Genomic DNA, 25334 nt, shown 5'->3' with positions numbered 1-25334 from the left:
GAGCTGTCAATCTGCACTTCGCAAAATTTGCTTGCCCAACTGATTGTTACTAGCCGTGAATAACGCAGGCCAACTATTCTCAAGCGTCGGCGGTCCGAATGTGCTCAAGTGGCGTAAAATCGCAATTTAGAATGACCGACACGTTTCAAACGAGCGTTGCAAAAGCATTGTTCCGTAGCAGTGGCCTAGTCGGAACTGACAGGGTAGCGCTCACGGCCGAGCTGATCGCTGCGCCGCCTGACCCATTGAAGGTAGCCGGTGACATTCATAGTAAAATATTCTTGCGCGCACAATTGAAAGGACACAGTGAAAGGGGACACACGAGCGCTTACACTCAACTATTTTATTTTCGGAAAGATGTGTGTCCCCCTTCACGGTGTCCTTGTCAATTGTGCGCGCAAAAATATTTTACTATGAATTCGTACCAACTCGCCCAACTATCAGTTCCGCACCATGACATTGCTAGAGGTCGCGGATTTCGTCCCGACTGCGGCAGCCGCATTTCGACGGGGACGAATGAGAAAACACACGTGCACTTGAATATTGCGACACGTTGAAGAACACCACGCGGTGTCAAAATATCCGGATCTCGGCACTACGGGCGTGCCTCATAATCCGATCGCGGTTTTGGCACGTACGTAATCCAATTCATGTTTAGCACTTCTGCCACGATGCGATGTGCCATGTCAGGTACAGTGACAACGCTCAGCCCTGTCAGAAGTTATGAAATATGGCGCCCGACGACGCCTCAAGAAAACACCTCTCCCTGTGTGTTCTGTGAGCTACGCAGACCAACAGCAGTACTGCACGCAAGGTAACGTTTAACATCAACTCGCCACTCGCGTGGTAGACTAGACGTTGGAAAAATTAAGCGAAGAAACTAAGCTTCCGCCGTCTGCATCACCGCTAATTATCGCCAATCAAAGCATCGAGCACAGACAGTTTCGCTTACATCGATTCCCACAGTGCGTGGGATCTGTATATATATACTAAACCAACTCCAGGCCGCGGAGCTGCGCTTGAATATATTTTAAACCCGCCGTGGTTGCTCAGTGGCTATGGTGCTAGGCTACTGAGCACGAGGTCGCGGGATCGAATCCCGGCCATGGCGGCCGCATTTCGATGGGGGCAAAATGCGAAAACACCCGTGTACTTAGGTTTAGGTGCACGTTAAAGATCCCCAGGTGGTCGAAATTTCCGGAGTCCTCCCCTACGGCGTGCCTCATATCGGAAAGTGGTTTTGGCACATAAAACCCCATAATTTAATTTTTTTATATATTTAAATCTTTTTGTCGTTGGTGCCGTGGCCCACAAACTTTTGATCGCGACTGTACGCCAAAACATCCAGTTTCTGGCGTCGCGTGGCACTGTATCAAGCGCAATAGAGGCAGTTTGGTTGTCGACAGTGCAGCAGGAGACTATCGCCAAACTGTTCCTTATATATCCATTCCGCAGATGATGATGTGACTATATCGTGAAGAAGAAAAAAACAGTGCTCAGTATGCAGGGTCTCCCAGCTAAGTTTAGCCAGAGTTTAAAGAATTAATTATGGGGTTTTACGCTCCAAAACCGCGATCAGATTGTGAGGCACGCCGTAGTGGGGGACTCCGGAATTTTGGACCACCTGGGGTACTTTAACGTACACCTAAATCTAAGTACACGGGTGCTTTCGCATTTCTCCCCCATCGAAATGCGACCGCCGTGGCTGGCTTTCGATCCCGCGACCTCGTGCTCAACCGATGGTAATGTTGTTTGCCGTCGCTTGGAGATATTCGAACTTCCTTCATTTTCATTCCACATAATTAGAAATGAGCCTTAATTATTTAATCAACTTCTTAAATATTATAGTTAGGTGAAAGGTGTCAATGAGAAATTGCAAAGCGACACGAAAAACTCCCGATATAGCTTTCTGTTGCTCAAGACGTGCCTCATAAAAGTGTTTTTCCCATCGTGAAAAAACACTTTTATGCAAATAAAGTGCCTCGAGCGGACAGCCGCGCGGCAATCCTTGCGTGTGTTCGCGGGCTACTTTCATGCTGGGAAAACATCTTTATAATAAGCTTATTCATGCAACTGTGAATGTCAACGATTTTTTTTTTTTTTACAGCTATAGTTGCCGCCGTTGTAAAAATTAGCAAGCTAAATGCGCGTGGGTCTCCACGGTCTCTGACACGCTAGGCACAAGATATGCAGACAGCATATGGCACCTGGAAGTAAGTGATGTTGGAGGTTGGCCCTATGTTTGTCTGTGTGATCTTTGAGTGAAGGTAAATCGTGAATACGTACCCGACAACGCGGAGCACGTGAACCACCAAAAGCGCTGACAACTGCGAGGAGGATGAGGAGGAAAAGCTTCAAGCTTCGTGCTTTCTTTTTTGAGCATCTTGTTCAATAAATTTTACTTTTTAGATAACGCTTGTCCTCTGTCCTTTCTAACTCCGTTGTCTTCCGTTGTTCTCGCGCTGATTATTAAGTATGCAAAGCATGGTCAGCGTAGTCTCTAAATCTGGCGTCTGCACGCTTTTAGCACTTTACAACGTTCACACTCTAAGAAAAGTTTACACCTTTTGGGGTGCCCCTTTTGCCACACAACGATAATCGTCATTTGCCTTGATGCGTTTCCTTTCTTTAACGCTGCGAGCCCGGTACTTTCCAGTAACGAACGGCATGCGCGTTATCAGCATGATAGCATTCCCGACAGGAAAGTAGCGGGCGCGGCGTTTTCAAGAAAGGAAACGCATCAAGGCGCATGACGATTATCGTAGTGTGGCAGAAGGGGCACTCCAAAGGGTGTAAACTGTTCTTAGAGTGCAAGGGCCGGCTTGCACCCGCAATTACGGCAGTGAATTCCTGTGTGCGCTGGAATCGCCTCGTGCATGTGGTAATGATGAAAAAAAAAAAAAAAAAGAAGTCGTATTGCAGCACAACAGATCATTGGCCTCGTTTTATTGACGTGCTGTTGAGGCACGCTCAGAAAGATGCACACGAGTGGATCACACGGGCGAAATTTTAATGACTACACCAATTGGCACAAATGAAGCGCCAGTACCTAAACTGTGCGTTCTGCCGTTGTATTTAAAGACGTGTTGTTGCACTAGCGCGCGATCGGTGAGAGTGGTGAGACATCGTTCGAACCAACGTTTTTAGATCTCAACGATAAGGATGGACCGGGCCGGTCGGGCAAACAGTGCGGCGAGCGCCATCGCGCGGCAGGAAAGAGAAAGGTGACACTCCGCGCGCCGGAGCTTTCAAACTGAAAGAGACCTAAAAACGCTGGTTCGAACAGCAGCAGGCAACGAGCGGTGGAGCGCCTTTCTTTGCCAGTTCAGCACTGTTTTACTTCTCTCTTCGGTTGCCACACTGCGTAGGATGCACACCAACCCGAGGAAACTGCCGCGCACACAGCGAGCAAGCGCACGAGTGTAGCGCGAGCCTGCCCACGCCGGCCACCACTACTCGTCGACAAAAAAAAAAAAAGAAAGGAGAACGAAACCACGAAAGCGAGCAGAAGACGACCCGGCTCTGACTGAACCAACATATACAGCCCTCCCAGACCACGAGTGCATGTGCACGCGTACAAGGCTTCGGGTAAAACACACGTTATCCGAGTGAGCGTGAAATAAATTTGTGCTCGTACGGAAAGCCAAGATGTGTCACTTACACAATTTGGACCAGCTTTTCTATTGTAAAAAGCTTCCAAGGTTTCACATGCCGTTTGTTGCCTGCCACTAGCCAAAATCCTCACATTTCGGAACCGTGGAATACAATTGGTGAAAGCCCTGCAGTGTTCTACTAGCCGATCACCATCATTGTTGTCTTTATATTTTGCATGTTCCCTGCAGAAGCAGAAATTTCTTTCACGCTTACTCGGATACCGTTTTTTTTTTGTACTCTAATCTATACTTGATGTCTCGTACGCGTGCGCATGCACTCGAGGTCTGGGAGGGCTACATACATGTCGGATGCTTTTACGCTCAGTAAATAGTTGAAGCAAGCGCCCGTGTTGTCTCCCCTTTCCTCTGACGGAACGCTTCGGCACGACTCACTAAACCACAGCGGACCTCGGCTCGCTCTCCCCTAAAGAACCACGGCTCACTCATTCTTGGAAAAAAAAAACGACTCAAAATATCCGGCTCGCTTCTGGGCGACCCAGGACACAGGCGTGCGAAATGAGCACGAGATCGCGTGCATGATCCGCGGCAATTCTCCGAGCTTGGGGAAATGAACATATATATATATATATATATATATATATATATATATGCAGCTGCTAAACTTGTGCTCGCATTCTAGGTAGGCGAGCTTGAGGAACTGAGCTTGAGGTCCAATACGGGGCTGAAGCCTTCTTGCACACCTGCTTACCTTTCCAGATACCCGTGACATGAGTTAGATAGGTGGAAAATAAAATCATGCGGAACAGCGTCCATCATCAGACTCTACATTAACGTTAAACCTCATAAGTAATGTTAATGCCACTCATTGGCTGGTCTGGTTTTTCCCTAATTGTACAGCACTTTTCGTGCAATATTGGCAGCTGGAAGAAAGAGTAGCAATGCGTTGACAAATTAAGCGATTTACAAAGGAGAGAGCCGACGCAAGAGCCAAACAGGAAGGAAAAGCGAAAATTAACAAATTTAACCGTTGTCTGTGAAAGTATTTATGGATCAACATATTTTTATTTAAAAAGGAAGCAGTGAAAACGCCACGGAAAGTGAAGAATGATTCAGTGTGATTTGACTAACGCTTTTAGAATGATCAGGCGAACCACCTAACGTAGCCACTTCTCTGTTGTGCTTATGTGGGCATCTTTATAAACTCCCGCGGTGGGGACAGTACTTCTATAAACTCACGCGCAACTTTTCTTGGCTATGAAGCGAAGGCTATGGAAACTAAGCGCGCCTCTTTCACCGCTGCTGGAAGTAGTCCTGCAGTGTTGCTCACGTTTTCTTGCATGGGAAATAGGAAACAGTACTTTTTTTGTTTTTTTTTTACAGCACCTAATTTGAAACAGTACGTAACATTCACCAGTCAAACATTGGTGTTTTAGTGTACTTTTAGTTTGCTCTTTCGAGTTCTCGCACACCTGATACCGTCGCTCGTTTGGCACATTCATCAAACGCAAAGTGACGCCCGTGTCTTCTGGTGAGCGTTCGCTGCTTGGTGTCCCGCCGATCAAGTCCCCTCAGAGGCTGTTGACTAACTTCAGCAACTAAAACACTGTTGACGCACACACAGAAACGCTTTTCCAGCGTCTGCGCGGAAGCCAAGCAAGCCCCTCTGGAAATCGCAACCATCGGCAGTGAACGAGCTGACTTCTGCGCCGGCTCTACCGAGATGCTGGCTGTTCAGAACCTGGTGCACGTCGTATGTGAATGAACATTGATTCACGCCGAGTTATTGTATCTGCCTTGACTGGAGAGGTCGTGCGAGGTTGGCGAAACCGAAACCAGTGCCGAGCGCGCCAGGACTACATTGCGCTCGTCCTGTACGGGGCTACCGGTCACGCATCGCTACGCAACTTTCCGAATAACAATACGAGTCGGTTTTGGCACTTAGCTTGGTAGAGCAGTAAACGAGCGATCCAAAGGAATTGTGATTGATCCGCGTATATATATATAATTTTTCTGGAGCTAATTAAAAAAACGCTACTAGAAATCTATATTTCACAATTTATCTTGATTACTTGTTCTTGGCAGTGTTCTTCCTGCGCAAGTCCATTTGACGTGGTTCCTTGTTTGTCAAGTAAAGTAGAGGTGTATCTCACAGACTTACCTGTGAGATACACCTTATTTTATTTCTCTCTTGCGGGTTTACGCGTCCTTACGGTGAACGGCGGGCATTAGCCCCCCCCCCCCCCCCCGCCTCTTTTGCTTGTAAAGGTTACATTGGGTTGGACCTCCCCGCATAAAAACCCTCGGTACTTGCCTGCTGAAGCCCCTCGATACGCGTTTTTGCTGCTAATGTTATCGCATGCAGTTAGGCGTCCATGTGAAAACTTCTTTGGTTTGTTTCGCGGGCTCGCTTCAAGACAGGTGCGCTTCGAGGTACGCGTGATTGCAAACAATGCTTTCGTAGAATTCTTGGCTTGCGGTTATGTAGCAATGCTACTGTACAAAAGGCAACAAAAGGCGCGTATTCCCGACAGGATTAGTCTCCCAAAGAGTGGTAGCTTCGGGAACAAAAGGGGCGGCCTGTAGGCGCGGCTCCGAAGGGAAAGAAACGCGCTCTCTTCGAGGGACTGGGCTGGCTTACCGTACCACTGCTGGAAACACCGCGGTCGCTTTACTACGCCAAGTAGAAACCAGCTGATGGTGACGCAGATAAGCGCGCCTTGCTCGGCGACATTTTCTTTTGTAGTCTTCAATGGAAATGCAAGCCGCGAAGAAGCGGCCGCCCTGCACGGATTCGGCTTTGTGTGAGGCACCCCGCTCCAACAAGCCGGGCCGAACGAGGAGACAGAGAGAAAGAGTGGGGAGGGGCTCTTTGCCGACGGCGACAATGCGAATGCCGCCCAGATGAATGGAATGTTCCGATGCCTCTTGAAGCTTAGCGCGAGTTTCCACAGGCACGTGCACTGATGAGACCTTTGTTTGCGCGGCTGTATGATTCGGACCTCTTCGAGGCATAGTGCCACTTGTAGAGCGACGTTACGAGAAGCGGAATGAAAACCAGTGCCGTGTCTCGCGCTTGACGCCCCCGACATTTGAGCAGCGTAATTCTTAGCGCCCGTGTGTCTCCTTTTTCGTCCCTGTCTTTAATGAGCGCGCAACTACTGGCGTTCGAGATGAACCAACAAGTACCATTTCGTTGCACTTACAATTCTTAATCCCTTGGCATTCAAGGCAGCGTAACGTGGGTCAAAAAGATTTTTTTTTTTTTTTGCTTTTGCTCAGATCACCGTTACTCAAGAACTGGAGCAGGTCGCTGGGCTGTTCGTGGAGAGCAGTCATAAGCTGCTAGCAGTCTTATGTTTTCTGCGTTTCTTTTACGTGGAACATTGCCTGAACAGAGTGGTACACATTCAGGGGGGAAAAAATATTAAAGCCAATGCGCCTCCGATCTCATCGGTGTCGCACTTGGACGTGGTGTGGGTCGGCTATCGAACTTAAGAATATGGTTCAGTCTCTACTAGCTCATCGGCTGACGTGACGTCACAGATAGAACGCGGTTGTGTCGGGCTCTCGCGTATCGTCGAATAGCTGGAAAGCGCTTTGCGTCGGCATTGTACCCGTCGTTTCCGTAATCACACCGAACCGCATTTGTTCCTTCTTGCATACCCTCTTACAACGTGTCACCCACGACGATAACGGGCTACAACTGTTGAGGCTTTAGCGATATCGCATGCACGTCTATAAACGCGAAAGCGTAAACGCCGAAGAGGGAACAAACCCCTTAAATGGGTGGGGAGGGCGGCAGTGGCAATCCCCCCTTCCTTTCTCTCTCGCTTAAGTTGGACGCACTCAGACTCAGCCGCCGAACAATGGGGCCTAGAGGTTACATGACTTGAAAGGGGAAGGGGATGACGAACGAGACGATCGGCTCCGTGGGGGAACCATTCAAGGAAGGGAACAAGTAGCTTTTATGCAAAGGCGAAAAAAGAGGGCGAGGGTGTTACGCACGTGGGGGAAGTGAGAGAACTGTCCTCCTTTCCGAACACGTGACATGTAACCAATGACGAAAGGTTTTTTTCCGGCTAAACCGCGGGACACGACCGGACGGTGCACGCGCACGACCATTCTACCTCGTGTCACACAGGATGAACGTGGGCGGCCTCCTCGGGATGCAGCAGCCGTACCAGGCCGTGCCTGTCAACGTGGCTTTACAGCAACCACAGCAGCAGCAGCACGGTCCTCCCGTTATCGCGCCAGCAAGCGGCTCGAATGGCAGTGCTTGTAACGCTGGTGGTGTCGATCGCCGGGACCACATCAAACGGCCCATGAACGCGTTCATGGTGTGGTCGCGCGCGCAGCGTCGCAAAATCGCAGCGGAACACCCCAAGATGCACAACTCGGAGATATCCAAGCGGCTGGGTGCCGAGTGGAAGCAGCTGGACGAGGACGACAAGCGGCCGTTCATCGACGAGGCCAAGCGGCTGCGCGAGCAGCACATGCGAGATTACCCGGACTACAAATACCGGCCTCGACGCAAGGCCAAGGCTCCGACCTCCAAGAAGCTGGACCAGCCTTACCCCATGGCGCCAGGCGGTTTCATGGGGGACCCGTGCAGGGCCTACCTGCATCACCAGCAGCACGGGCTGGCCCAATTTCACGCGTCGAACGCAGCTGCGGTGGCAGCCGCCGGGCCGCAGATCTACACGAGGGACGCCACGCCTCAGCAGATCTCGCCGCACTCGTCTTCGAGCAGCCCGGCGCTGTCTGGCACCTACTCGCCGTACCCTCCGGACGTGAAGCCGTTCGCGGCGGGACCCTACAAGTCGCCCGGCGCTCCCGTGGACATCGGGCCGGGATCCCTGTACGCCGACATGTACGGAGCGGCGCACCAAAACTCGGCACTCGCCTCTGCTGCCGTGCAAGCCGGATATTCACAGGCGGCTGCCGCTGCCGCCGCCGCCGCCTACATGTATGGCGGCACACCTCCTGGCTACGCTTCGGCCCAAGACCAGCGTCGCGGCCTGCCCATCGGCATGCCCATGTACTAGGCTTCCTGTTTACGTGCCCGATAACGTGAGTTTTTCAAGTTTCGACAACCTTCTACTCCGCTCGCGTTAGTTTTTTCTTTGCAGTGCTCGAGACAGGCGTGTGTACGGTTGTGATTCGCGATGTGCGCTATTTTGTCTCGGCTAAGTAAAATTTAAAAAAAAATTCCAACATTGCCAAGCCACTGAGTCTTCTACGCACTGCGATTAGAGCAACCAAAATATATTCTACGTGCTACTTTTGTGACATCTACTTACGACAGAAATGCCACTGACGGAAATGGTTCCGTCTTCATGCATGAAAAGTTACGAACGACGATAAGCAGGCAGATATGGTGCAGCACGCTTTGCAACAGATGTACTATCGTGATCTTTTTGAACGTGAACACGGGAGCGCGTGACTGGATGGATAAGGCTGAACCCTTTAAATGCCACACCAGCGTTTTTTTAACCATATGAGGATATTGTTATTTTCAAATGGCATTCACAGGCTTGTCACCGGTGGGGTGGTTGTTTGCCTAGAAACCCATAATATTAAATGGCCAATAAACCAGATACCGAAATGGGTAGCCCCTTCGTGTGACGTCACGTTGAGTCAATCACGTCAGGTCCTACACCACCACATTGCAAACACGCAGAACGCGTGCTCAGCACGCAGTACACGTGGCGTCAACACCAAATAAGCGAATTTGATGATGTCTCCTGACGACACAGGGAGCTTTGAGTTTCTGAACTAGACAGCGAGTGAACCCGCCGTGGTTGCTCAGTGGCTATGGTGTTGGACTGCTGAGCACGAGGTCGCGGGATCGAATCCCGGCCACGGCGGCCGCATTTCGATGGGGGCGAAATGCGAACACACCCGTGTACTTAATTTTGGTGCACGTTAAAAAAACCCAGGTGGTCGAAATTTCCGGACTCCTCCACTACGGCGTGCCTCATAGTCAGAAAGTGGTTTTGGCACGTAAAACCCCATAATTTTTTTTAGACAGCGAGTGGTGGTGTAGTCTCTGACGTCACAAACACAGAATGGCCAGTAGAAAGTCGCACGAGTCGAGAACGCAACCAACCTTGAAACTTTAATTAAGATCAGTGGACATCGAAAAATCCCCCTTTAAGTTCCCCTTTAAATGATGTGGCCAACCCTTTGTGTCGGGTGGACGTGGCAACCACGCCCAAGCCAGAATGACGCTCTACTGCCTACCTATCGAGCAAAGCAGGCACAGGTAGGAAAAGGAAAGCACACCAAAAGAAAGAGAAAAGAAAAGGGGAGAACACGCTACATTGATATGCAGTCATGGGACCATCCGCAAGCGCCGCTCGCTAGCATTCAAGGCGCCTCTTTGTATCCGCGACTACGGCTCTGGCTACACCGCATGCACCGTCCCTTCAACTAGTCTGATCGAAACCCAGAGCAGCCTCCAGATATAAACCCTGCGCAGCAGATGGCCCGATGCCTTCGCACCGTAGCACCACATGTTCAATGTTTCTCCGCTTTTCCGCACGCCCGGCACCGCACATCACTGTTTATGCTTCGAAGGCCCACAAGTGTACTTACGAAGCGCACCAGCTCTTGCTTCAAAGAGCATATAGGTGCACCATGCCAATAGAGTTCTTATGACATCGGTACACAGCCAAGGTCACCTTCGCTGCCACATTTCGCATCCCACGTGTTTCTTCTTAATCTTGTACTCGTTGCCGCGCCTGTTTTACCCAATCCGCCGGTGAGTTTGCACTGATAGGGGAGCGAAACAGGCCATACTTACTTTCTATGCAGTATAGGCGCCTCACCCACGGTGTGCGCATGCATGTCGCTGACAAGTAAATCAGGCGGCGATTCACGCCACTTAGCCGCGACTACTAGTATATTTTGTATTTAGTGGAGGGTGCAATTTCACTCTTGCCTCAATTTCAGCGACCCGTCAGATAACCTGTTTTCTTATTTCTACCCGCTTAGTCTATTCTGCTTCCACTGTCCCCAAACCCCAATGCATGAAAGAAAAAAAATCAGCCCCGTTGCTTTGAACGGTAGGGCGAAGCTCTTTGCAGAAAAGTACCGGGTCTAGCTGTTTCCTCCTCTCCACACGCACCGCATAATGTGTCAATCCTTGGTGCTTGACTCGATGCATCTTGTGGATATGCATGTTCCCAGTGCCGAATTCGTATGCATCCATATTTTACACGTTTTTTAAACCTATGATTCTTGGTTTCATTTCCGATGATTCGCGCCCCCCCCCCCCCCCCCAGCCACTGCTGTCCAATTGTTTGCTTGAACCATTTTCTGGTTCGTTTCCTCCATTTTGTGTTAACTTTCCTTATATGCGAGTAACTAAAACCCCGCTTCTCTCAATCGCTCGTCAAGTCTTGCTGCCGGCATTCCCTGCCCTCGAACGATGTGCACTACGTGTCACCCGTTTCAGTACTGCGGGCGTAGCCTCGCGGCACCGCAGCATCGTCGCGCACATGAGTGACGAAAGTAAGTTTTGTTCGATTCAGAAAAAGGTGCACGGCACCACAAACGAAAAGGTGCAGGGGGTGCCAGTTATGGTGTGCCGGGCTGCAAGGTTCAAGGGTGCACTGCACCGCGGCGACACCTTGTATTGCACCCCGTTCAATCGTGCACGGGGATGCAGGGTGCCCTGCTGCACTTCGGAGAATCGAAAGCCTAGGTGCAGCGCACCGTGAATAGGTGCAGAAGGTGCAGAGAAACTTGGCTGAATCGAATAGACCTGTAGTGTCGCTTCGCACGGATTACGTCATCGAAGTGCTCGCGTGTCGTCTGCTGGGTGCTTTTCGTTCCTTCCGTGCAGGACTTTAGGCTACTAATATCGACGCGTACGATGCTGTAGGGATTGATTCGAGAAGTTATCGTGAATTTTTTTTTTATCGGCACTTGCAACCGTGCTTGTTAATTGGCTATAGATTGCGCCTAGATGTCAGTCAAGAGCAGCCACAAACAGCAACACTGGTCCAATACCGAACTGGAACCTTCTTGCACACTTGCTTCTCTTTGACCGTGACTTCCGAGATGACCGCTTCGGCCTGCACGTGTTCCGTCTGGTTGTGTCGTTCCCGCTCTCGGGTGGGGTCCAATTTTTCTCGGAACGCTTGTTTCGGCGAGCGCAGCCCTTCCGTCCCTAAAGACCGCACAAGTAGCCTTGTTTGTAGGAAAGAAAAAAAATCGCACCTGCACGTGCGGCTCCTGGAGATATATATATATATATATATATATATATATATATATGACAGGTGAGAAGCAGAACTTCACGCGGCTGCCTTTGGTTTATCTGCCGAACAGTTTGGTAGCTGGACCCACCTTTTTAAAAAGGCTGCAGTAAATTCTCGCGACAGTCTCTTCGTATGTGCAGGGAGAAACAAAAAAGACGAAGAAAATGAGTGAGAGCGCCGTCGGCAAAGAGATTGCCTCTGTTTAAGAGGGTCATTCACCGCGCACTCGCGGAGTGACTCCCCTCATCACTGGCAGTGCTCAGGTCCTTGAAACGTTCCCAAAGACGGGTGTCATGGGGAACGCCTTTTTTTTCTACCTACATATATGAAGAGAATGTGTCGCGGGGCTTCACTGTAGCCCTTATAGAAACTCGGTCCGCCAACCGAAACTGTTGGGCAAATAAGCCAAAGGTAACCGCTTGAAGTGGAAATTGCCTCGAGAAGCGATAGTATCAAACGACGCCAGTAATCCCTTGTGCTACTTGCTAATTTCCGGCCAGTCTATAACTGTAGACTCTACGCACATTTGAAGGAACGTGAAAGCGAAAATCGAGCTGTATCAATAAGGTACTTTTCAAAATGGGCTGCGCTGTATTTCTACAATGGAGACAGAGAGAACGTCGCAAGTTCCGAGAACTTTTGCTCCACAATAAAAGCCCAAATAAAAAAAAATCGAAAAGAAAACAGGAAAATAATTGACCGCACAAGCACTCCGTACAGATGGTTGACGAGCGAAGCTGAAACGTGCGGCCCCGGTGTCCAACACTCTAGACAACAAACTAGACAGCGACGATTTCAGCGACAGTGGAGGGGTAGTCTCTGACGTCACAAACACAGGTAGGCCAGTAGGAAGTCATGAGTCGGGGACGCAACCAGCTTTTAAAATTCATTTTCAGGAAAACTGAACGACTTGCAGGCATATAGTTTGGCACAGGTAATCTGAGTGCAAAAGATAACACATCTTCAAAAATTTACTAACATCAGTGGACATCGAAAAATCGCCGGAGTTGCCCTTAAGCTTAGATCAGAGGCTGGCGAGGGGTAGCGTAAACCGGCAGGCGTGCGTGGTGGCCGTGGCGTAGAGAACGGGCGGTGGAAAGGCTGGAAAGACATGTGCGAGGGCTGCCGCTGGTATGAAGGGCGGTAGTTGCAAAAGCGCGAGATGTGACCCGGGACGCCACAGCTGTAGCACACCGGAAGGGGTCGAGACGCCTGTGGCAGCTCGGATTAACCACGCCTCAGAAGAAATTGAATGGTAGCACCGCCCTTCGTGGGGACGGTAGCCAGCCGACGTTGGTTGAGAGAAACGCGACGAGCGAAAACGGCGTTCGTAAGTGGAGGGTGGTCGATATCAGTACCCAGATCGCAGTGTACCTTGGTATTCATCGACCACATCTGCTGCATTAACTGATGGCTGCCATGGGGCTGGAGCATCCGGCGTTCGCGTGCATCCTGTTTCGGTTGCATAACCGTCCTGACAGTCACTGGGGCAATGAGACATTTGCTGACATCTTCTCTTACAATCTGCCGTATTTTCGGCGACAGGTCAGTAGGCTACTTTGTGTTAACACTGGTCACAGTTGGGACTTTCGACAGACGGCCAAATTTCGGAGCTATCCGTCGCATCTTCAGGGTTTCAAATGTGCGACAGTGCTGCGTTGCTTCGGGCACTGATTTCAGGTTCTCTTTGCGAATCGGGAAATTGTACACGTATTCGGCTATCCCGTTCAGAACGTGTCCAACCTTGTCCTCGTCAGGCATCCTGGGATTTCCTGCGCAACTTTAAAATTACTTTTATATATGTGGTACATGTCTCCCCTGGAAGATGTGTCCTCTGAGCCAGTCTGCTCCGATCGCTTCTCCTTCGCGTTAGAATCGCCGAAGCACTTCTGCGCTTCCTTAGCAAAACGATCCCGAGTTGTGAACATGTCCATGGTTTTCATACCACTTGAGAGTAATGTTTGCGAAAAGGCAGCATGACTGAGTTGCGCTGCCGAGTCCAAGCCGTTGCTTCTGCTCGACCGCTTGTATTTCTTCAGTCACTCATCGAGGTCTTTTCCGGAGGTCTCGCCGAAGTTCGGCGGCACTCGATAGAATGGCAGGGAAACCGTAGAAGTTACCCCCACCGCATCAGTGGTCTATAACCTCGATCGGCGAAGACGGAAGTCCGGCAAGGCGGCTGCCTCGGCGAAGTCCAGGGAGTAGAGAGAGAGATGGAGATTCTTGGTGGTGGAAGAGGAAGGGAAGCTGGGAAAGTGCAGCGCAGTAACTGTCTCTCCGTGGAGGACACCTCAACGCGCTGCGCTAGGGGCAATGGGAGAGCTTCCGTCGTTGTGTTCGTCTTACCCCGCACCTCCACCAATCTGTTACGGTCTACGGAGAGGGTTAAAGGGCTGATTTAATTATCGCCAAGGCACAAGAACCATGGAAATTGTAGGAGCAACGTCGCCCTCCTGTTTCTCCACTCTCGCTTCCCGTGTGCACTACTTGCAATGACCCTTTGTAACAACTTACAGGTTGTCCCACATAACTTGAGCCAAGGTTTTAAAAATGAAAGGCACTCCGGACGCGACTTGAACCGAATGCGTAACGTTGGCACTGGTCTACAGTTACTCAAGTTGTTTTTTTATTTTCCCTTTAACTGACGGATTAGTTATGTTTAATTATCAACTGTTAACGCATTGGCTGCAGACCGCAAGTGTGATACGCTAAGTTGTAGAGCACTTTGAGAAATCTCTCAATAAATTATTTCCAACACGATATATCTCACGTGCTCCTTCCGCGTTCCAAAGAAAGCCCGCGAATTATGAAAAAATACCACGTGACTGGGCGCTTGCGCACTGTTGTTGTGCTGCTCTCAAGCGTGCGATGGATGCAGCGAGTCTGGCCCGCGACAGGGCGTTATGTCTGGTGTATGTATCTGGGCATGCGGCTTTTATCGCATGACGGCGCAAATGCGTGCTGCTGGCCGAGCGGTGCCGAAGCGATAAAGCGTCTAAGGAGACGAAACAGAACAAAGAGCATAGCTTTATTTTTTGATGCTTGAAATGGGCAAGAGCTGCAGCCTGCCGACGGAGTGCAATGGGATTAGGTGGGGAGGCGGCGTTAGGACCGGAATGGTATTCTAGTGACCTTCAATCCAAAAAGCGCCCCTTGGTTATAATGCGTGTTTTAAGAGGTCACCATCTGCTGCAATGCACATTTGGCATCTCATAGGCGCATTTTCCGAGGCGTTCTTGATCATGGTATCAGGGATGGCGTTGCAGACTTGTCTTATTTTTTTCTCTTAGGTTCTCTGATGTGGTTGGTGACCCACATACTTGATCCTGAAGACATGCGTAACCTTCCTTGAATATAGCCAAGTTTTTTTATCATTAGTTTTGTCCGCGCGTGATCTATCCGCTGTTATTCGAGCCCTAAGGCTTAAAGTTGTAGTATCACCGTTCAGTTCGAGAACTACCCCATTCGTGTACAAAGGCAAAATTGTAGCAGACGTCATCGCCTCCAATCGTTCCCACGCGGTTCGCTCTTTCCTTCTTTCAAGCAGAATCAAAATGCTGCTTTTGTCTTTTCTTTTTCGGGGCCCTAGACGCTTTATCGCTTCGGCAACGCTTGGCCAGCAGCATGCATTTGCGCCGTCATGCGATAAGAGCCGCATGCCCAGATACCTACACCACGCATAACGCCCTGTCGCGGGCCAGCCACGCTGCAGCCGACCTTGTTCATCCATCGCACGCTTGAAAGCAGCGCAATAACTGTGCGCAAGCGACCCGTCACGTGGTATTTTTTCATATTTCGCAGGCTATCTTTGGAACGCAGGAAAAAAGGACCACGTGAGATATATTGTGTTGGAAAAAATTGAGGTTTCTCAAGGTGCTCTACAACTTTGCATATCACACTTGGGGTGTGCAGCCAATACTTAAAAAAAGTTGATTGTTTAAACATGACTAATTCGTTAGTTAACAGGAAAATAAGGAATAGCCTGAACAACTCTAGGCCAGTGCCAACATTATGCATTCGGTTGAACTCTCGTCCGGAGTGCCTTTCATGTTTAAAACATTGGCTCAAGTTATGTGGGATAACCTCTGTATATGTAGTGGTAGTCGTGGGAAATGTGCAGCCTTTAAAGAAAAGAAAAAAGTACAGCAAGTTCCACGCAGTCATAGCTGTCAAAACAGCGAAGTTTGTGGTCGTTTTCTCAAGTTTGCACTTGTTTTTAACGGGATTTTCGCGAGTCTTGTCTCGTTGTCGTCGTTTTGCTAGGTTCGAGCTTCGGTTCCGTATTGCGCACACTCTTCGCTTGCGTCAGGTTGTCATCAAACCAGTCGTATCACGCGCACCTTGCAGCTGTGGCCGCACTCGCGGTCGACGAATTCTCTCTTGAACCGTCCATCGGCACCCTCCCTCCGTGCTAGGAATCTCACTGCGTCGACGTCTTCGCTCTGCCCCTTGCTCTCGGAATTGGGGGTTAGCTTGCCTCTGCTGACACTTGGCTTGTATTGCCTTGACTTGAAAGTGGGGGTTGGCTTGCCTGCGCTGGCGCTTTGCTTGCGCTTCTCGTTCTGGAAGCTCAGGATTTGCGCGACGTCGGCGCTGCCGTTCTCGTGCGAGCTCGCGTTGCCGCTCGCGCCGAGCGTAATCCGCGGGGCGAAAGGGCGTGTTCCTGCTCGACTTAGAATACCTCCGATGTTCAATCGGGATGGGGAAAGAGCTTGAGTTCACGAATGCAAGCATTATGATTGGCTATGAGGGAGTGGGTCCCCTAAACATACACACTATGAGGTGGCGCCAGCCCCTCGCTAGGCTGCTGTGCATGTACCGAGCGCTATTTTGATTCTACATTGTGTTCTAAGGGACACGAAGCTTGGAATTACAAAGGTTTCAGAGCTGCTAATGGCGCCACAACGGTCTAAATGCGAAGAAGATACTTTGAAACCTGTGTTTCCGGCGCTGGCTCTTTAGCGCGGAATTCAAGACAGTGAAAGTTTAGCCGTCAGTTTCATTTCTACTAATGAACATCTTACCACAAAATTAATGGTTTGAAAGAGAGGCCTGTGTGAATGCTTCTGGGTGGCGTCAGTTTAATTTCAGACACTGACAAGGTGTCCATAATCCAGCATATTAATGTACTGAAAGAGGTTCCGAAGTGGTACACTGTATATAGGGACGTTTTGTGAATAAATGCATGAACATAGGGCGTAAAAGAAAACAGCAAGAAGTAGAACAATTACGAATGAAAACTAAGTCCTCGCATAATCCCATATTTTATTCGCGGGTCTCCTTTTGGTTTCCCAAGTCTCCTCACGCGTCAAGAACGGCTACAAGCGAAGTGGGCTCCTCTGCAAGGATTCCTCGATACGCATGGGCCTTGTTCGAAGCGCATTCCTTTTCAACATATAACCGTTTTGCATGTTTGCATTTCTGTTACTAGTTTCCTCAGTTACAGATGCGTGCGTCTGTGGCGGCATCTCATTGTCTGCTCAAGTTGTTGGACGTACGTGGAAGCCTTGTGCATTACGCTCGAACCAAACCAATATAGAGCATTGCGCTTGCGCCTTGAAGTTGCTGCTTTCCCGCTTCTGCAAGACAACTCGCGCGCGGTTTAAGCGTGGCTCACAGTGGCAGTGTTCGCATTCAAGTAATTGGATCAACCTTCGCACCGCAGCGAACAAAGGAAGTAATGTCCGGCATACCTTCACGAGAATGCCGTGTCCAACACGTGTCCAACGGACGGGATTTCTAATCGCGCAAACAAAGCTCGCCGCTTAGCACAAGTTTCAGCAGCTGATCACGTTTGTGAAGTGTTGCTGGGGGCACCGCGCCTTGCAAGCTATACCACCAGTGCGTCAGAGCTGGCACGGCTGTCACTGTCTATAGTATGCGAACCTCGGTTGACGCAAATGTTGCCTCTTTTGAGAAGTGTAAAAGTGTCCAACAATGACCCGACGATGTTTATTTCTTTTTCTTTTTCACAGGGGGACAATCTCTTCTTACCGTCGTGCCTTTGGTGAAGGAAGCCGGCTTGTCTCATGCCTTGGAAGCCTGAAGCCTACCCTCACCGTCTTGTTAACGCCACCTGTTTTCCGCTCCGCGGGCCACAACGCAACGTGGTGATGTTTGTGAAAGGGCGCACCCAGATTTAGCGGACGTTTTAGCGATGTTTTAGCGCGAAAGCGTCGAGGAGCCAGTGTCCCAGAAAATCCGGCGTCCCGCGTCGGACGTTGTTTACGGCAAACAGATTTTCGAGCCACGTACACCCAGCCCGTCCATGTGACGCAAGCCATAGAGGGACCTAATTGAATTTCTCAAGCTAAGATACGTGGCAAAATCGAGGCCCCTCGCAAGAGGCCGCGTTTCTACCATAAAGCCCGCCTTCGGTTACATTGCGGTCACATGCGCTCCAGTTGCCGGGACGCGATGACAGTCAGGGATCTTTGAATGCTATCGCGTTTCACTATGAAAGGTGAACAGTCCTCCATATTTTGCATCACCGAGCGTTAAAAAAAGAAAAGAAAAAAAAAGAGAAAAAGGAAGAAAAGGAAAAAAGAAAAAGGGGGGAAAGGGGAAAGGAAGAAAAGAAAAGTTTCCCGACAGTTCACATACGCCTGAGTAAGTAGTGAGACTTCCGCTCAGAAAAGCAATCGCGATGACCGGCGAGCACCACCTCTTGTGGGGCAGTGGCTATGTCAACTCGGTCAACTGGTAGGGAAACTATTAACGTAGTGCGCGAAGCAATGGCCGTTAGGTGCGGAAAGGAGAGATACGATAGGAAAGAGCGCACTTTTCTGACCTTTCCCGCACCTAACGGTGATTGTATAGCACAGTGCGTTAATAATTTGAGTATAAGCCAACTAGCTTGCAAAAGAGTACTTTTTAACCGATACGGCTGTCAGATGGCACAGCAACAATAGTAGCGTTGGATGAGAAAAAAAAAAAAACAACGAAGGTAACTGTATACATAATAGATCTCAATTTAATGAGAGGAAAAGAAATGACCAAGGAGAGAAACAAAACGCTGCGATAGTAGTAGCAATAGCTGATTAAGTCCAGAAGACTACGTGGCCATTTCCCGCTGCCCTGTTTCACAGCGGGGATGCCATAAAAAGAATCTTCATACGCTCAAGAAAGCCTATTATTGAATGCAGCAGTCGGTGCCAACTTTCTTTGTGGGATTCCTCACTAATCATTCCACTAAAGGGAGGAAATGTCGTACTGCATCTGGCGTTTGCTGTCGAGCGTGAGGCAGCGGGTTCGATTACCTGCCGCATTTGTAATGCGACGACTGGGTGAAAAAAAGAAACGCTCCTCGTGCCCTTCCATCTAGTTTATCGGTTCATCAGACGGCAGAAGTAATTTGTGCTCAATGCCGCAGATGCTATTTTTGGGTGCTCCCATTACCTAGAGTTTATTAGGTCGCTTTGACCTAGAGTTGCCGCGTACTCTTAGCGCTTCGGTCACCTGGCCAAGTTGAAGCACGCTAGCTAGTTGGCGCGAAAAAAAAAAAAATCATACGCGAAGGCTGTCGTGGTGCCGCGACAGTAACGGTATGCTAAAATTCTGTTAGAGCTCTTTCGAGTCGCTGACCGCTGCACCACTGAAACTCGTCTGGCTGTGTGCCGAATCTTAAATGTCCGTCCTGTAGGTTGCACAAACACGCACAAACCAAGTGATTACGGAATGGCCAGGTGTGTTTCGGTGCAGCGACTCCAGAACTTTGTTGTTCTCTCATGTTCCTGTTCGCCCAAGTGCAAAGTTGTTGGACTTCGCCGGGTTTTTTGCCGGCTTGTGTATATATATTGTTGGTGGCGACCCCAATGGGTGTGCTGCTTTGTTATTCTCTTGATGCATTCTCGAGGAGTGATCATTTTTTGGGAGAACTCGCTTTTGCTCCACCTGGCGACCGGCGCGGCGCCTCGTTAAGGCGCCGATCTGTTTATGGGCCGTCTGGGCCAGTCAAGGGTCACCGTGAAAACTGTCCGCGAAAGTGATCCATGCTGGACGCGCCCCGCCGCTTCTTCGTTGTACAGGCGCGACCACTGCTAGCGGGAACACGGGGGCCCGTGACATGCTTCGCCACCGGTGCCTCTTATAGTCTTGCGACGCAGCCGCAATCAAACCCATACTCTCTTTGGTGCAGCAGATGTCGTAACAGTTTTATTTAGAACATCTCTCTCTCAACCACCACATTCCCTCCCTCGTGGAAACGGGCTTCAATTATCCCCTTATTTAAGTAAGGTAACGTTAAATTGTTATCTAAATATAGGCCCGTCTCCTTAACAGCACATTCATGTAAATTACTCGACCGCATTAACTTAAAACATATGTATTTTTTTAAGATATCAAGATTTTATGCTCTTTCCAGCATGGTTTTAGTCGCGCCCTCAGCCCTATAACACAAATGACAGAATTCGTTCACGACATCAACAGCTCTTTAGACATAGGTGACCAGATTGATGCTATTTTTATTGACTTTGCAAAGGCCTTCGACACTGTCTCACACCCTAAACTTATGCACAAGCTATTCGCTATACTAAACAATGCATCTTTGGTTAGATGTATATCAGACTTTCTGTCCCAGCGCTCACAATATGTACGTTTGAACTAACCCCTAATGTCTGCATTAGGGGTTCCCCAAGGCTCAGTACTGGGTCCTTTTGTATTCCTGCTTTATTAACGATCTTCCCCTCCACACCTCAGTTAAAATACGCCTTTTTGCAGACGATTGCGTTTTATAAAAAAGCAAATAAATCTCCAACTGATCATGTTGTCCTTAAGAGGAAGCTTTAGCTCGGGCCCAACTCCGACGAGGCCTATTCAAATACATGTCAAACGCAAAAACAATTTTCTGAGATAACCCCTGAAGAGATATTAATGAAGTTTGTTGCATTTGAGCGATAGAGTTAAATTCTAGTCACTATTGGGAGCGAAATTTCGATTTATGGACTGAATTTTGTTAAAAGGATTTTCAAGAATTCGAAAATAGAAGCACGACGTATAGATTCATAGCTCTGCATCAACAGATGTCGCGGTTCTGCAAATGGCATCAATTAGATCATTCAAAGCGGACAAATTCGATATGTCAATTTATTTCTTACGTGAATTTATGTTGTGTACATGAGTTCTGCAAAAGCTGTAGTTGCATATTACTGAATTTTCTTTAGATAAATGTGTAGCATATCACTTCTGTAAACGAGAATAAAGGGGGTTAACCGAGGGGCCCGATTTTTATTAGTCATATCATAAGAAGCCAACAAACACTTCCATTCCCTTCCAACACAAATTTCCATTAATTTATCGTTTATTTCATTCATTAAGCACAAATAATTTTCCCTATGTTGTCCTTGGTGTCAGTGTTTGTTGGCTTCTTATGATATATCAATTTTGTCCGCTTTAGATGTACTATCAGACGCAATTCGCAGAATTGCGCTATCATTTTTCATTGCCCAGTTAGAGTTATAAACTTCAGTTTAGTTTGCCGACAATTTTCGGTTTTTGCCCGTCTCTAATAAAAAAATTGATCTAAATCGAAAATTTGAAACCAGCAGTAACTAGCTTTTTAGTTTTTCTTATAAATGCAACAAACCTCGTCAAATTTGGTGCAGTGGTTGTCGGGAAAAACGGATTCTCCTTTTACATGTATTTAGATAGGAGCACTCGAGCTAAAGCTTGCCCTTAAGAATTCTTTCGCTGACTTCTGTAACTGGTCCAAAGCATACCACATCAATATCAACTTGTCCAAAACTGTCTCCATGTGCTTCACGCGATGTTCATGCCCTTCCTTTTTTTGCCCATGTCTTTATAGGGCCCCTCACCAGGCCACATAGCAAATTTTAGTTATACGCTTGAAGTTGTTAGGAAGCGTTCTGCCGGAAGAATTTTTCAAATCTGCTCATTAATAGCAGAGATATAACTATTTCTTTGCCGCGAGCTCCTGCCAAGCGAGACACTCTTTCTCGACTTGCCCTGTCTAGTCTGCGCAAGGGGAAATTCCTTCCCTGCGTTTTCCCATATCGGGCCTCGAGGATCGCGTGACGCCTACGTCACAGGCCCCGCCTTCATTTTTTTTTTCTGTGTTTTCTTTTGCGACGCGGCTCACTTCCGCTGACGGCGTGGCACGCGAGCTGTTGTGATTCTCATCTCGCGCAGCGCATGGTTTTGAGCGTTGTGCACGAGAACATCTTACTAGCGGTACAAGTCGGTGCTACACGAATACTGAGGCAGACACAAGCGGATCAGAGAGCATGATCCCGCGCTGGAACACGGTAGAAAATGAGTTTCGATGTCTGCGCGCGTGATTGCACGACGCGGGAACAGGTAGACGAAACGGAAGTAGATGGCTCTTGCTGCGGTGCGAAGTAAAAAAGAACACGCAGATATTCGGTTTGTCGGTTTTATTATTGCGACAGCGATGCTGCTTAAGCTGGTGGTTAGGCCGGGGAACGTGCGCAGCATAACCTCGCCGACTGATGACGTCATCGCGCGCCGCCACCGCTTCGCCGTAGCGTTGCCTGTTCGCGCCGTGTGGATGCCGCGCATGCGCATATGCGGATCTAAGTGTGACGTCACCGCGGGGGTATAAGAGCAGCTCCGCTGAGCCGACAGAACAGCCGGGTCTCCGACGAAGGAAGAGATGGGGCGGCAGAAGGGCGTCACTCCCAAAGAAACGGAAGCGCTGCACGAAAACCACCCATCAACTTAGCCGAACCAAGAATAACCTAAGTGGGGCCGCCAGCTTCGCCGTCTGCCCAGTCTTCGCGCCACTAGTACGAGGCTGTTTTTCCCGGCTTTAATTCATCCATTCAAGCAACATATTACACAAATAACAGATGTTGCCTAGAATAATTCTCGGAAGTCACGTGTCGCCACGAGCGACGTCACAGCGCGAACACTTGTGCATAGGCGTACTAGCACGTGTACGTCATCCTCCGTCTTGGAGCGCGGCGGCCGCGAGAAGGGAAAACGGAGTTCGGTTTGAAATTTCGGATCTTTCCGCGTCGTCTAGCGATGTAATACTTCGCAGACATGATTGTTATCGCGCATTGTATGCTCTGCGCTTGTCAGCTCAATATGGCCAGACCTGGTGAGGGGCCCTTTAATAATATTTTATGTAGAGTGTTTGAACTCAATATTTATGTATCCTACTAACACGATTTGTCATGGTTGAAACACTTTGACGTCGCCTGTAACACGGCCCTCAAGAGACTAGTTTCTTCAGGGGCAAGACGATGTAAGTCACCTAAACATTTAACATACAAAACCCTCATTCGCCTCATCCATTAATATGGCTGTGTTGTATGGAATCCACACGCACACTGTGACGCCAAAAAAGAACTATAGACAGTGCAAAGAAAAAAGGCATTGCGTTTTGTATGTAGGATATGACAAGGACTTTTCGCGGTGTAACCCTCTTCCCCTACTTGGTCTCACTCCTCTTGCAGAGCGTCGCAAACTTCAATGCCTAAAGTCAATTCTCGTCTTTCCCCTCTAGATGACTATTTGCCTTTTTGCAACCCTCATCTACGAGGAGTCGACATGCTCTTTCAACCTTTTTTTTTTTTGCCTAGCTTCCTTTAAAGGGACACTAAAGGCAAATACTAAGTCAAGCTAAAGTGATATATTAGTGCTCGAGAATCTCTAAGGTGTCAATATTTTCGCGAACAGAGCTGTAATAATTGAGAAATTTAGGTAAATGCAGGACATGATAGACTCCCCCGGAACATTCAAGTACTTGCCCGATGATGAAAGCACTCCTCAGTTAAATTCCGTCACTGGTACTCTACCACTCGTTGCAAAAAAACATCCCTGTATTGTATTGTAAGACGAAATAAAATGCTACTTGTCTAGTTCTATTTTATTTTTGGAGAAATAGGACATTACCCTTTACAACGACGCGGGCGGTCGAAAGGTTTTGTTTTCGCTCGACTCCGCGCCGCCCACGCTTTCGCGTTTCAGCAGTTTCGTTATCGCGTAGTGCTGCGCTGGTTTTATTGCTCGCGAAACTCGCACAAACTGCAAGTAGCAGAGAATTCAATTTCCATGTGCTGTCTCGGGATGCCCGGATGGTCTACGCCACTTGAACAAAAAGCAGCTGCAGCGGCTTGATACCACCGTATGTCAGGCGCCGTTTTATTCGCCGACGGCAGCAGAGGGTGGTGGCGGCAGATTTAAACTCCGAAAAGGGCATTCGGACCCATCAGATGCAATTTTCTCGTAAACTAAGTCTTTTCTTGGCACGAAACAAGCGTTGCGAGGTTTCTGAGATGGTACTTAAGCAGTCCACGTCGACATGGTACTTGCCTTTAGTGCTCTTTAAATACAACTTTTTTTCCATCAACAATTGAAACCTGGAATTCATTACCGGGTGACGTCCGTTCACTGCCACTGAACAGAATTCACCCAAGTTTGTTTATAAATGTGTGCATGTTTGTTATTACACTCCTATAACAGCTTCATTGAGGCTGCAGTATGCGGAGATAAATGAAATACAGGCTCCGTATCGTTTTTTGACTGATCCCGTTTTGAGTGTAATATATGTATTTATGTTTCTGCCATCTGTAATAAAGAAATTTGTTGAATTTAACGCTTGTATTCTTTTTTACTTTTTCGAAAATGTCGAGCCAGCAGTACTCTCTAATTCCTAACGACCACTGTATTACGTTGCGTCTACTTACCCGTGAGTTCCGTGAGTGCGCGCACCCGATGTGACATTCACCGATAAAATACATGTTGCAGTGGCTGCACTGCAGTCGGCAATAATTGCATCATACATACATGCATACACACATACATGCATACACACATACATGCATACATGCATGCATACGCGCATACATACATACATGCATACATACAACGAGCGATGAAGTGGCGTGCACACCTCATCGCATGCATGCATAGGCGAAATGGTGCTCGCATCCGACATACAGCAAAAGTTGCTTCTTTGCGCGGGAATTCGGCGCAAAGCAAAACAAAAACCACGCAGACATTCCGTTTGTGTTTTATTATTTCTCTAAGCGTCAGTTCGTCGATTCAAGCAACAGATCACACAAATAACAGATGTTGCCTTGAACACTTCTCGAAGTCACGTGTCTCGATGTTTGACGCCACACTGCGAACACGAGTACGTAGGCCCAGGGACATGTGTACGGCAGCGTCCGGCTTGGAGCGCGGTCGCCGCGAGGGAAAGGGAAAACGGCTTTCAGATTGAAATTTCAGACCTTCCTGCGGCGGGTAGCGATGCAATACTTTGCAAATACTGCGCTTCTCAGCTCAATATGGCCAGACCTGGTGAGGGGCCCTTTAATCAAAGCCAAGAATACACGGAAAAGTATGATGGCCATATAGCACCGTAAATTTAGCCACTTCGTACGATACAGTATTTTTCCCCTTCTTTCCTCTTCCTACACGTCTCGCGAGGGGAGTCCCAGATGTGATTGCCATATGTCAGCGTTCG

At 48.8% G+C, this 25334-nt stretch overlaps 1 protein-coding gene across 1 annotated transcript; it reads left to right on the top strand.

The window, feature by feature from the left end:
- The first annotated feature begins 7717 nt into the window (after positions 1 to 7717).
- Positions 7718 to 24461, top strand: LOC126541212 (uncharacterized). The gene is made up of 2 exons (XM_072286504.1): positions 7718 to 8684; positions 17857 to 24461. The coding sequence occupies exon 1, from the start codon at positions 7757 to 7759 to the stop codon at positions 8657 to 8659; it is 903 nt and encodes a 300-aa protein (XP_072142605.1). The 5' UTR covers positions 7718 to 7756; the 3' UTR covers positions 8660 to 8684; positions 17857 to 24461.
- Positions 24462 to 25334: the final 873 nt, after the last annotated feature.

Source organism: Dermacentor andersoni, chromosome 2 (assembly GCF_023375885.2).
Source record: "Dermacentor andersoni chromosome 2, qqDerAnde1_hic_scaffold, whole genome shotgun sequence".
Taxonomy (NCBI): Eukaryota; Metazoa; Arthropoda; class Arachnida; order Ixodida; family Ixodidae; genus Dermacentor; species Dermacentor andersoni.
Note: the sequence above shows the minus strand (reverse complement) of the source record. Positions and strands in the feature narration are given on the sequence as shown.